This window comes from Trichoplusia ni, chromosome 7 (genome assembly GCF_003590095.1).
Source record: "Trichoplusia ni isolate ovarian cell line Hi5 chromosome 7, tn1, whole genome shotgun sequence".
NCBI lineage: Eukaryota > Metazoa > Arthropoda > Insecta > Lepidoptera > Noctuidae > Trichoplusia > Trichoplusia ni.
The window spans coordinates 1,889,490-1,901,770 of record NC_039484.1 but is presented as its reverse complement, the minus strand read 5'-3'; the positions used below and the strand labels follow the sequence as shown (position 1 = coordinate 1,901,770).

At 34.1% G+C, this 12,281-nt stretch overlaps 2 protein-coding genes across 2 annotated transcripts; one reads left to right on the top strand and one right to left on the bottom strand.

Moving 5' to 3' along the window:
- Nucleotides 1-2,512: 2,512 nt before the first annotated feature.
- Nucleotides 2,513-5,725, bottom strand: LOC113496191. Its single transcript, XM_026875339.1, has one exon. The coding sequence runs from the start codon at nt 5,299-5,301 to the stop codon at nt 4,696-4,698; it is 606 nt and encodes a 201-aa protein (XP_026731140.1). The 5' UTR covers nt 5,302-5,725; the 3' UTR covers nt 2,513-4,695.
- Nucleotides 5,726-6,185: 460 nt separating this feature from the next.
- Nucleotides 6,186-8,895, top strand: LOC113495956. Its single transcript, XM_026874962.1, has 3 exons — nt 6,186-7,603; nt 7,753-8,036; nt 8,229-8,895. The coding sequence occupies exons 1-3, from the start codon at nt 7,477-7,479 to the stop codon at nt 8,625-8,627; spliced, it is 810 nt and encodes a 269-aa protein (XP_026730763.1). The 5' UTR covers nt 6,186-7,476; the 3' UTR covers nt 8,628-8,895.
- The last annotated feature ends 3,386 nt before the right edge of the window (nt 8,896-12,281 follow it).

Here is a 12,281-nt window from a genome sequence, read left to right as displayed (position 1 = left end):
AGAGATACTTTCGCTTTTACCTATAATATTAGTATGGATTTACATGTAGATACTCTACATTATAACCGTGAAATAAATTAAGTTAATACTTAGTAAATGGAAGTATTCATTGGAAGTACCACACTGTTACTAACGTTTTTAATTCCCCCATTAACGAAGAATCTAAACTTCCATTAGCATAAGTATTTGTCAGACATATAGTTTCTTGTTTTCATGGCGATTATACGACTTCTAAGCAATATCCTTATCGATTACTTACGACTGCATCTAGGCACGATGTTACACCTATATTTTACTTTCAGTACAACGACACCTTCGAACCACTTACATAAGAAGAGCGACTGTATGTAGATAGATATAAGATTGATTTTTGACTATCTTTATGATTTTCATGTGGTGGGTTGTACGTAAACTCGTTGGAAACTTACGAAGTGTACTCCTCAATAGATCTTAGTTATCAGCAGTTGACTCGTATGTGTGGTAATGAATGATTTTAGTGTGGTTGAATTATATTCAATGTATGTCCAAAGTAATTGCTAATCTCGATAGTTTCTTATTATGATGTAGATGTGATTGTAGATAGTTAATAGTTGTAGAATTGTGATCTTTACTGGATATTGCCTCATACCGATAGGTGTCGACAAGATTATATTCCTTGTATATTGTAAAGAAAGACTGTTGGGGAGATTGTTAGGTCGATTCTTTTACCAACTAGAGAATTTAGGAAATAATGAAAGGTGAGCAAAATGGGATACTGCTTACTATTTTCTGAAGCTCACTTAATGATCTCGAATTTATGTTAATGACTGAAAATAATCAACTTTCGATCATGAATTTTTTTTCCACTTCACTGAGTGAGTAAATAACGATGAATAACTCATCGTTATTCACTCACTGGGAAATAGAATCCAGAAATTTCTGGTTAACATTGTTATAATTTACCTTCCTATCGGATAGTGTCTATACTATCAAAATATTTTAACCGAATTAGTTCATGAGCAGAGGAAATCACAATCGAAGTAAGATAAATTCAGTAGAAACATGAGCTTTAATACATGGTCGTGTGGCATACAGACTTTTGCAGTAAATAAATTGCAAGAGGATTTCTCACAGACTTTTATTCAGCCATTAGCGAGCAATTAACAATAAACGCAAATCAAAGGTGCCGCTAGCTATCGAGTTAAGTATTATTGATTGGTGACACATTCCAGGACGGAAGGTGGGCGGCAGATAACATAAACCTTGCCGTTAAACTGCGCTTTTATGTAATAGCCAATAGATTACAAAGCCTTAAAGTTTGCGGTCTTAAGAAACATGCAGCCTTGTATTCGCAGCTTCTTGGATATTTTTAGTTCTTTATTCTGCCATTATCAACTACCTACAGTATTTTGGTCCCAAATGACATTTATATGAGGTATGTACAAATTGCATGAGGTCCGGAATTATATACACATAATTCCAACCTTCATCAGTATTGAAACCTGCGGCTCCTATATACGCTTTCTCGCTTTACAAACTTAACTATCGAGGTAACTGAATGAGGCCATTGAAAAAGACAAGGCAATTTTTTTTGTATGGATATGCTATACCCCGAAAAGCGGATACTTATTCGTAAGTCAACTACCAGACGTTCTTGAATGTATCTGTCGATACTTTACTCCTTAATATGACAAAGACAGCAAGAGACTTAATGACAGTGACTTACGTAGCATGCGCTGGTTTCTCTCCTACTCACCTCCCGTTGACTTCATCCGTGAATACCAGCTTACAAAATATATTTTTGTTGGTAGTAACATAAGGAGGCTATCCTTATGTTTTTTTCTACGTGGGATTCAGCAAAACTGAAGCTTATCTTTTTAGCCCTACCAAGAAAGCCTGAAGACTTTTTACCTAGCCCAGACTAAAATAAATAAAACTATTCTTAGATTTCAAACACCTTTATGTTATCTTAAATAAACTTAAGCCTATTATGCTAAAGGCATTGATGACGACATTACATGTAACAGAATAGCTGCAGTTGCCTTCTTATATTTTATTTTATTTTACAACTCTTTGTCAAATGTCCCATAACGTTCAAATCGATTGTAAAGTCTTGCAATGAGTTCTTTTACGACGCGATTCCGAGTCAAATTCAATTTAGTTTAGAGGATTCTCAATCGTAAACCTTTGACCTAAACACACTCGATTATTCGACTCATATTAACACGAATAAATCGAGACATTAAAATAAATGTTAAATTATTCAATTCACTTACGTTTTAGTAAACATTATTGTATATATCCCTTTTTCACTTTATTGTTATGATATCGATACGGCCAAATAAAAAAGGTGCGTGTGTGAATAAAAGAAAAAGTCCTTGTTCAATAAAACAAAACATTTGTGAAAAAACATTTTGTAACAGGCTAGTGTGTGTTTATTTTCGATTCAACGGAAGTCTTCTGCATAGATAAAAAAAAAATATATTTGTAGTAAGTTTTCATTCAAATAAAAACTGTAAGGTACCTTATGCTGTTTTTCATAAACCTACTTAAATTTTACATCATGTTGTTCATATTATAGACAAATTAAGTAAATCTTGTTTTATTAATGTTTACAGATTTTTTAGAAACCAGATGTTAGTTTACTTTAAGCAGATGTGGTTAAATAGAGTTATACTTATCTACATATTCTTTAGACCACCGGCGAAGACAGACGATATTACATAAACGAGCCTACGCCACAGAATATAGCTGCATTGATTAATTTTTTTTTCTGAAAGACTTTACATAATTGCTTTGTACTGGAAAAATGAGTTCTAGCATTCGTAACTTCAAACCATTTAGGCATAAAGCTAGGCCTTATATATAGTTATGTTTCCTATGGCATTTAAAATCAACGTATTTACTGCCAAATCCATACTACATAATTTTGCAAATATCAGTGCTTAAGGTTTATTTAGCTTAATTATAGAAAGACACTAATTAGCTGAATTACAATATAATTTCTTGCTCACCTCTCTACATAATAGAAATAACTATAAATTCTCATATCTATTCCAATATATCAAGGGTTCCGATATAACCAAAGGATTAAAGATAAAGAAAAGTTAATTATCAATAGATTTTAAAAGCAAATAAGTAGATAAACGGAAGATCCCGTAGGGCCTCTGAGTTATCTCAAACCAGAGGTTAAAAATAAAGAACATTTTCTCCAATATCATTTTACCTCACAAACATTAAAATCCACAAAATTATACAATACCCATTCCGCGACACATTAATATAAAGAAACGAGTTTTCATACCGAGATCATATTACATTGTCAAAAAAAAATGTCGATCGATTTTAACAATGACAACACTAGCACTCTTGACTTATTTTATGAGATTTTTTTATTACACGGCAATAAAATATATGGAGTTTAGTACAGTAGCGACAACTTGTAGATAATTATCTAAGATACAACGGCCTGCTTGTATTTACACGTTGGTAGCATGTGCGCAAGAGTCTTTATCTCAGACTTACCAGTTGAGAAAAGGGTCGGTTGCACTAGTTTGAGTTGAACTTGGTTCAAATAAACAGTTAAGGAATAACTGTTCAATGTTTTAACATGTTTTTTTTTATGAATTCTATGATTAGTTTTTCGATTATGTTTTACAATGGTACTTGTTTTTAAATATGGCATGAAACATGAGAAAGAATGTCGTGTGTAATTTGTTACATCATTATTTAAGCTGACCTTTACCTGATACATGATATTATTTATTCAAAACTCTTGTAATTATCATAGCCATAAGTCTTTTTTATTTATTTAGCCTCTCATATATATGTGTTTTTGATACTAAAAGGAACCTAATGACAATAGATTAACGATTATAGGCACGTAAATAACCTATGGATAAAAGTCGAGGAACATGTGTAATATAAATTTTAACTAATTATAATAAAATCAATATTTTAAAGTCAGAATTCCAAACTATCTTAATGAGTATAAAACAGAGCTTCTGTAAATTACCAACAGTTTTATAGTCGGAGATAAATTAAAAATTTATTTTTATAAGACACGTTACACGGCTATTTCGCGGTGCTAACCGTGTATGTGGGCATCGGCCTGTAAACACTAGAGCACGGCCGATGACAGACCGAACGCAGCCCCCTCATTACCAGCTCTTACAAACAAAACCCAACACTCTCCACATGCTAAAACATCATAAAAATTCACCACAATACAATGTAAAATACACTTTGAATTCAGAACGCTTAAGGCTAATTTCGTACAGCTAAACCTCAAAGCGAATCTTCACTTGAGTGGAATGTACAATAGAATCTTTAAAGCGAAGATGCAGCTATTATTAGGTGTTAGCGCGATTATTTGACAGTTTGAAAACGTTTACAGATTGTAGGTATATTGCTGGGCAATCTGGCTTCCTGCTTTTAATGTAAACAGCGTTTTGTGGCTCTCGGGCTTTTTAGTGAAAAATAATAATATCTTCATAGTTTTTATGTGCTGAATCTTATTAAGATGGAATACATAAATAAAAATTTAAACTTAAGAATTTATTTTAAAAATGTAAGCTTTTTGCATTTAAAATGCGGGCAGATTCTTTTTGAATGCTGAGAGATGAGTTTTACTTTGAAGAGTTAACAGTTTAAAAATATTCTTAAAATAAAACAGACGCACATTTGAGGAGAAGTATGCTTCACATTAAATTGTGTTCAATATTCACTTCGCTCACTCCACTTAGCGTATCCTTCACACACTTGCAATAGCGCGGCGAACAGCTGTTCTGGTGGCAGATCCACCATGCTCAAACTTCTCCTCAGTCGATCCTCACGTTTTCTCCTCCCATACGAAGTGAACTGCGTTTGTTGTGGTCTCTTCTTAATCCCCGCACTAACGAAAAACGTGGTCGGTTGAGTTGTAGGAATCGCGTTACTATACATTTGTTTCGCTTTCACAGCCTGCACTATTAAACACAGCAAATACCCGCCAAAGGCTAAAAAAGCAAGGGTTGTGACGGACATGGAGAATATGTTGCTGAGCTTACTGTGACCCTCCTTCTTGTAGAGTCCTTCTTCGTAATCTCCTCTTTTGATTGGTGGCGCTTGTATGGCCAGCGCTTCGGCTCCGAACCTCTGAATATATGGGGTTGATGGCGTAGTGACATTACTGTACCCTGTAGTTACAAGATCTTCTAAAGAGGTTTTCAATTTTAGAAGCTTGTCTAAAGGCAACTGGTTGAGGAATTCCACGTCGTTTGGGGTGACGTCAGCGCTGGACATTTTAATAACACAATATATTATTAAGAATACTTTAAACATGATGGGAGACTGTCACCCATGAGATGTGAGGTGTTGAAATAAACTTGAGCATAACGTTCATGATCGAGCTCATTACGGTCTGGTAAGCGCGACAATCGTGTAGCGGTCACAATAAATAGAACACTGCGTTTTTGTTCAAAAACTAGGATAATCGCTTCATGCCGACTAATACTTAAAGCGTATCTAAACGGTTGCACCTACGAGCTACGTATGGTTAGCAAGAAAGTAGTTTTTAGTCCAAGATCCCGTCTTGTACAGTCGGCCCTAAGTATACAAAATAATCGAACAAAGCCCTAATGCGATTGAAACATATTACATGCCGAAAAATTTAAGCCATTATCATTGCTACAAGTCTTCAGCATTTTTTACGACCTTTTTTATTATTTTAGTCCATAATAAGATCTAATACATTTGTAATACTAACCCTCTAAATACAGTCCAGTCACCACTTCAGAAAAATGATAAATGACGACCGACTAACGAGTCCTTAACTCTCTACCAGTACTTATAAAAGCCGTCACAATAAGGTCTTTATTTCCAAGCAATAAAGTTGTTTTTAGACAAATTTTTTTGTCTCAATATAAATCCGAACGAATAACTATGTTAAATTGTCATTTAGAAAGAAATTTTAATTATTCGTATAATCATTTAGTGTTGTTCTGAAAAATAAACAGATATAATAAAACACAGTAACTTCTTATAAGTACAAACTGAATTCAGTTTTTTTTTCATTTGCGTGTTTCTATTTGTAATTTTGTAAGACACATGGAAACAATGGCCACTTCCATAGATTATGTTTCCGTTTCTATTGTCCTATGTTAGAAATCGTAGCAAAATACATGTACAGTATGTGGTCTTCTCTGTTAATATGCAGAATAAAAAAAAATACTCTTTTTAGAATTTGGTCCGATTTTAAATGGCAATATCGAAGAAGTAATTTTATCTTATCGGTAAAAAACATATTTTAATTTCGTGGCATTCAAGCACCAGTTAGTTGACTTTCTTGGCAAGGTTTGGCTATAACCTCAAGCAATATCTACTTTACTGGAGTAGTTTTGTCAAAAGCAGTATATGGGACTGGCGGGATCATTAAAACTGTCACTGTTTTAAATATATGGGAAAAGATCACAGGTAATCTTCCGTTCCTAAAATTCGGCTCTATTTATCCCGCTTGTCATGATTTCCTGGTTTTACCGTTTAGATGCGTTACTTTGATGATGCACAATAGTTGTTAAATGAAAAATAAGAATAGGAAGAGACACAGAAAGGGTATTGCTTTTTGTCAAAATTTTTGCCTGTCAGTACACGACATGCGCTAGGAAAAAAACTTATTAAATATAACCACAGAGGAGACAGTTATCACAAGTGCTTTATAACAGAAACAAGTAATACATTTTACAATTGCTACTAAATTACGACTACTCCTTTCCTTGTGCGTAAGTCATTTACGCAAATTTATAAATACAGAGACACCTCGTAAACAAAAAGCAGCCGTTATTAGCATAGGAACATGTTTATAGTTGTAGAAACTGAGTAAATTACTCGCGATTATTGAATATAACTGCGGTTGGGAAAATTGTATTGTTCAAAAGAATTTTATGGCATGGAAATTATCTTTGTCATTTAAAGATAGTCAATAGGCAACCCTGCTGGGTATGGACTCTTTTGTTAGCCATAGCTAGGATTGAAACACCGCTAGTTTGTTTATTATAATGGTTTTTACTTTCTAAGTGATTTTTAAACGTGACATGTAAACTGTTATATCGAATGTAATTTCATCAACTTAAAACATGTAACTTTCAACTGGCTGATACAATTTTCCATCTTAGTCGCGATAAAGCGTTTCGATAGGTTTCGTGTCAGTTCCAAGAAACAATCTCAATGAAACCAAACTGAATGCGTAGGGCCATGGATCTTAAAGACTACTACCGCCATCTATGTAAATAACGAGACGAGTAAAAATGTAGAGTCCTAAGAATATTTATTAATTACGGCTTAAAATTAAAGAAACCGGTATTATTTTGTTATCAAAACACCCTATAAGTACAAAAGAGACAATTATTTGTTATTGTTATGCTCTAGTACGAACATTGCGTTTACCCATTACAGTAAGAACCGAAGCATGGAACAATCACGCGCAGCGCGGTACCTCTTAGTTCTAGACGCGGCTTCAAGATGGCAGCACCTGTTTTGTGTGTGTTGCTACTTGCTCTACAAGTGGTGTGCGGCAGTGAACATTACAGAAGCGATAATTTAATGGACCGGCTGAGCAGTGGAATGAAATTTGCACAGAATTTACTTGGTACGTAGTCGATTAGCAACACTTTAATTTTAGATCATAATTATAGAGTTATTAGAGTTAACTAACAATTGAACTCACAAAAGAGGAGCCATTAATCGCCTTGAGACTAAAATAGAGTTTATAGTCATCTCTTTTGTCTTCCATTTTAGGATCAGAATCAGTGGCATTAAAAGTAGCCGAGTTCGTCGTAAGAGCTTTTCAAACAGGAAACAAATCGTCTACAAATCGCAGATGGCCACAAAACGAAGTCCATAGCGAGGATTCTTCGTACAGTGAAAGCGATACCTATTCCCATGATAAAGGACCAGACTATGACGTCAATGAAATTCACAGTCCGATGACACCTCTTCGTCAAATAGTAAAACTGTTTGGATTGCAGCCGAGCCAAATAAGTGCGGTAGCTGTCAATGCTTTGGTGTTCGTTGCACAAATGGTAAGTGGGCCTGACTTTCTGATTGAAATACTAATAGTTACGAGCTGAGACATTCAAACCATGTTTTGATGTATGATAGGCGCTATTAAGCTGAACTAAAGCAATAACGGATCAAATAGCAGATTAAGAGTTGGAAGTAAACTTCAGCGCACATCTGTTAATCAGGTTCAAAATCATGACTTTCATTTTCAGATATCTACATTCTTATCGGGACCTCGTCGGCCAGGTAAACCATATAGATCAGACGACCCCACGACATGGATTCTAAACAAAAACTCGAGGAACCTCCAGGACTTGATAGCAGCCGCTAAGAACGAATCCCTTCCTGACACTATCGATGACTTAATCAAACAGCAAGGCACTGAAGAAGAAACAAGTTGCATCCGACTTTTAGTATGCAAAGTCACACCATTTATTTCTAGAATGCAGAACACAGTATTTGGGAAAGAAGACGGCAAGAAGGATGAACGGTCCTCAAACGAACTCCACGGTGCGGCAATCATGTACCGCCATCTACCGACAGCAGATGAAATTAAAACGAGAAACGACATTTGCGAGCAACAGCACAGAGATTGTAATCTCAATGAATGAAAACTCGAATGTAGTGATAATTTATTGTTTTATAGCATTTTATTGTTGATATTTAACTATCTTATACTCCTTTTTTTATAATTACCTATTACTATAGCTTTATATCTAGATTGTTGAAACTGTATGATTTGCTTAACGATAGATTTTTGTAGATGTAACTATATTTGAACTACCTTGATCATTTTTGTAGGGAGTTTTTTACCTAAAATAAAATCATTTTTGATGTGGTCCCGTCAATTTTCAACTGCTGGGTGAACAGCCCTATTCGCCGCTGGTTTCCTTCAGATTGGTTCAGTGTCGTACAAACCGTCCTTAACACAGTCTTAACAAATGTGACACCTTTATAATGGCCCAGGCTTTTTCGTTATGTGAATTCTGTTTATACAAACTGGGTGCAGACAAGCTTAGGAACTTTCGATCAAACATTATACAACGGAAGGTCAGTGGCCACTAAAACATACACAGCTCATACATATGCTATTTTTGGTATATTCCTTACATAATATGTCTGCAGTATCAGACAGCGTGGCGTAGGGGCCGCTTTTACTCAAATTTAATTTTGATCTGTCAGGTGTTTTGAACCAGTTTAAAGGACCCTGAGAAATTGTAACGAATCTTTACTACAAATTTTGTCCATAATTTTTAACATAATTATTCAAATTTTTCGTCGTACAGGGTCAACAGGGTGACGTTTTCAATGAAAACAAAATGGATTTAAAACATGCTCTAGTGTAACAAGGTACATCATATAAGCTGAGTCTTAAGGTTAAAGATTTTCTTTATTATAGAAAAATATTTATTTTTAAATAACGTAAAATTTAGCATCCCTAAAACCAAAGTACTTCAAAAATTCAAACCCAAATGACTTCTACCTTTTCAGGCGCTAAAAGGTTTTGGACCCCTGGCTTAAGTACAGTGACACAGTGAGTATGTCATGTGAATAGAGTACATTCATCAGAATATTGTTCCTCATTACATAAAAGATGTTAGTATAACCGCGGTCCACGTGCAAACAGGATGGGATCTCTTAAGAGGGCGTACTAATTGAAAAAGAGAAAGTGAAGCTTAATTCTTAAAAAAGTAAATGTCCAACACATTTTAGATAAATTATTATAATAATATACGACTGCACGATAAAGCTACTAAACTACTGATAATACTAGATGATAGAAAAAAAAAATTAAAAGTGTGTTTACTAGATTTATTATTCCTATGTATATCATTACAACAATTTTGATACATTTATTTTAAAATTACTTCATTAAAGTTCAGTACAAAAAGGCAAATACTAGCGTATTACTACTAGTACTTTTCTATGTCTTCTTACCTAATAAATCAAACAGGTATACCTGATAGAAATGTAATTTTAGAATTGCCTAATATTCTCTCAATGCAAAGGAATGCGAAACAAATGACGCTTGGTATTTCCAGTTCGATCCGCAGGAAATGAGAACAAAATAGATAACGCTAGAGAAAGTCCTGCTGCACTACCTCAGTGCTAACAATAGATGGTTATGACCATTGTGCCTGGTTAAAGCTGTTTAGGTAGTTCATGTATGAGCTTAAGTTGTTAGCGAACGCTAAATAAACTGAATGCACGTGAAAATGTAGAGTTATTTATGTCCACGAGTGTTTCTCTTCAGGGAAATGATGTAAAAAAAAATATAATTTGCAACTTTTAGTTTGTAAGCGTTGGTTTACGTATTTGATAATAGCCGTGGAAATTTAATAAATAAATGATAATTATGTACCATATTAATAATTAATTATAGATAATCCAATTGGGACACGGAATAGCGGAAGGATTTTTAGCCTTTGCCCAATTTTTGCACATCTGGCAGTGGGACATCATAGGCAAGAAAAAAAAATCATATATTTAACTTTTATAAAATCGACGTTTATCCATTACCTATATTTTTTAGCTCCCTTATTATTCTTTCCTATTTCTTGTACTGCATATATATCCAATTCTATTTTAGTTACCATTACGAGTCCAACCACGCCAGTGTTACGACTAAGAATTTCTCCTTCCTATATTTGAGCGTTCTTTGTATGCCTAAAAGTGGCCATAGATTACCCAACAATGCAATGTATAACACTTAAAGGCTGTTTACTATGTCCCACTTGACTGCCTTTTTTTAAGAGATATACTACATACATACATATGTAATTATGTTTCATATGAGATAAGAAATGGAAAATATTTCAATCGAAAAGAAGGATTGGTACCTATAGGATTTTATAATAAACACTATAGTAAAATTAACTTATTGCTGATACTCGCGACTTATTTTGTACTATTTAACTCGGTAAAATAAACTCGAATGCGCCCAATTTACAATTGAAATGCGAGACAAATATAATGTTAATGGCGTAGTTTTTTTATGTGTTTACATTTCACAATCAGTAGGTCAAGTCATTTGATGTAAAAAGTATAAAATAAAATGAATTTAATATTATTAAGTACTAGGCACCGAAAAAAGGGTAAGGCCAAATTACAACGGGATAGGTTTCGTTGTTTTTAATTTTAATTATTTTCAATCAGTTTTCAGTAATCACCTTTATTCTGTAAAAGGTTTAATACCTTTTCAAAAATAATTCATACTCAGAAATCTGTGCTTATTTTACTTGTATTTACATAAACTTATCAGCATCCTTCAATTCCAACTGACCACCTATCAGCTATAAGTATATGTCATCTGCAGTCAGGCTCCAAGCGTCGGTCATCGGGAGAAAGTGAACGCAGGCCGTTGACCCCCGCCCAATTCTCTCACACGATACTTGTCTGTCTTGTAATTAACTTGTGCTATGACGTAACGAACACGTGCGATCTATTGTCGGTATTGTTTTTAAATATTCGAGGAATTGCACGATTCCGTGTGATAGGTTAGTTTTTTTTTCGAGTTTTGGTTACGTTTTCTAAACTGTTTGGGGTATTATTTGCTTAAGAAGTAGAATGGTTTAGGAAGAGTAGCGAATAAAAACATTTTTTTTTATTGGCTTATTAGTGAGAGTCTGTGCATTTTCTCTTAAAGGCTCTGTTTAGTTCACTATGCAAAATTATGGCCACAAAAAAATACTGTCAATAATGCTACACATCATTATCATTGAATTTTAATGATTTCTGCCATAACCGTTCATGCGATGGTATCTACACTAAAACTCTTCCAACTCTACTTCTGATTACCTTGACGACTCGGTAAAAATAACCAATGGGCAACGGCAGTTTATTTTAATGAAAAAATCAGAGAAATACGTGTTATTTATTGCATCACTCAGAGCAACATCCGGCATCCTATTATCAAGACCGCACTAGTGCGTAGACAAGCGCAACAATGACTTACTTTCCCCGCTAAGCATTAAACGTCCTATTTCCGCTACTTAAAATATACATATTTCATCTAAAAAAGTTGTTATTTAACAAAGAGTTGTTTTATACTTCAAAAAGGTACAAGACGACAGGTATTAAATTACTTTAAATTTGTAAAAAGGAAACAGCATCTCACGTTTTTAGTTTTGTACCAGTAAGAAGCCTGCAGGATTCAAAATCCTATATTTATCATGATTGTAAAAGGAACAATAAAAACTGATCATAAAAATCCTGAAAATAGACATCATATTAATAAAACTATTATTTATATTGCAGTACGTAAC

Bases quoted from the DNA above. Each gene is read 5' to 3' on its own strand.
- LOC113496191 (XM_026875339.1), bottom strand. From the start codon at position 5,301: ATGTTTAAAGTATTCTTAATAATATATTGTGTTATTAAAATGTCCAGC.
- LOC113495956 (XM_026874962.1), top strand. From the start codon at position 7,477: ATGGCAGCACCTGTTTTGTGTGTGTTGCTACTTGCTCTACAAGTGGTG. The intron at 7,604-7,752 runs GTACGTAGTCGA...CTTCCATTTTAG, and splicing joins ATTTGCACAGAATTTACTTG to GATCAGAATCAGTGGCATTA. The intron at 8,037-8,228 runs GTAAGTGGGCCT...TTTCATTTTCAG, and splicing joins TGGTGTTCGTTGCACAAATG to ATATCTACATTCTTATCGGG.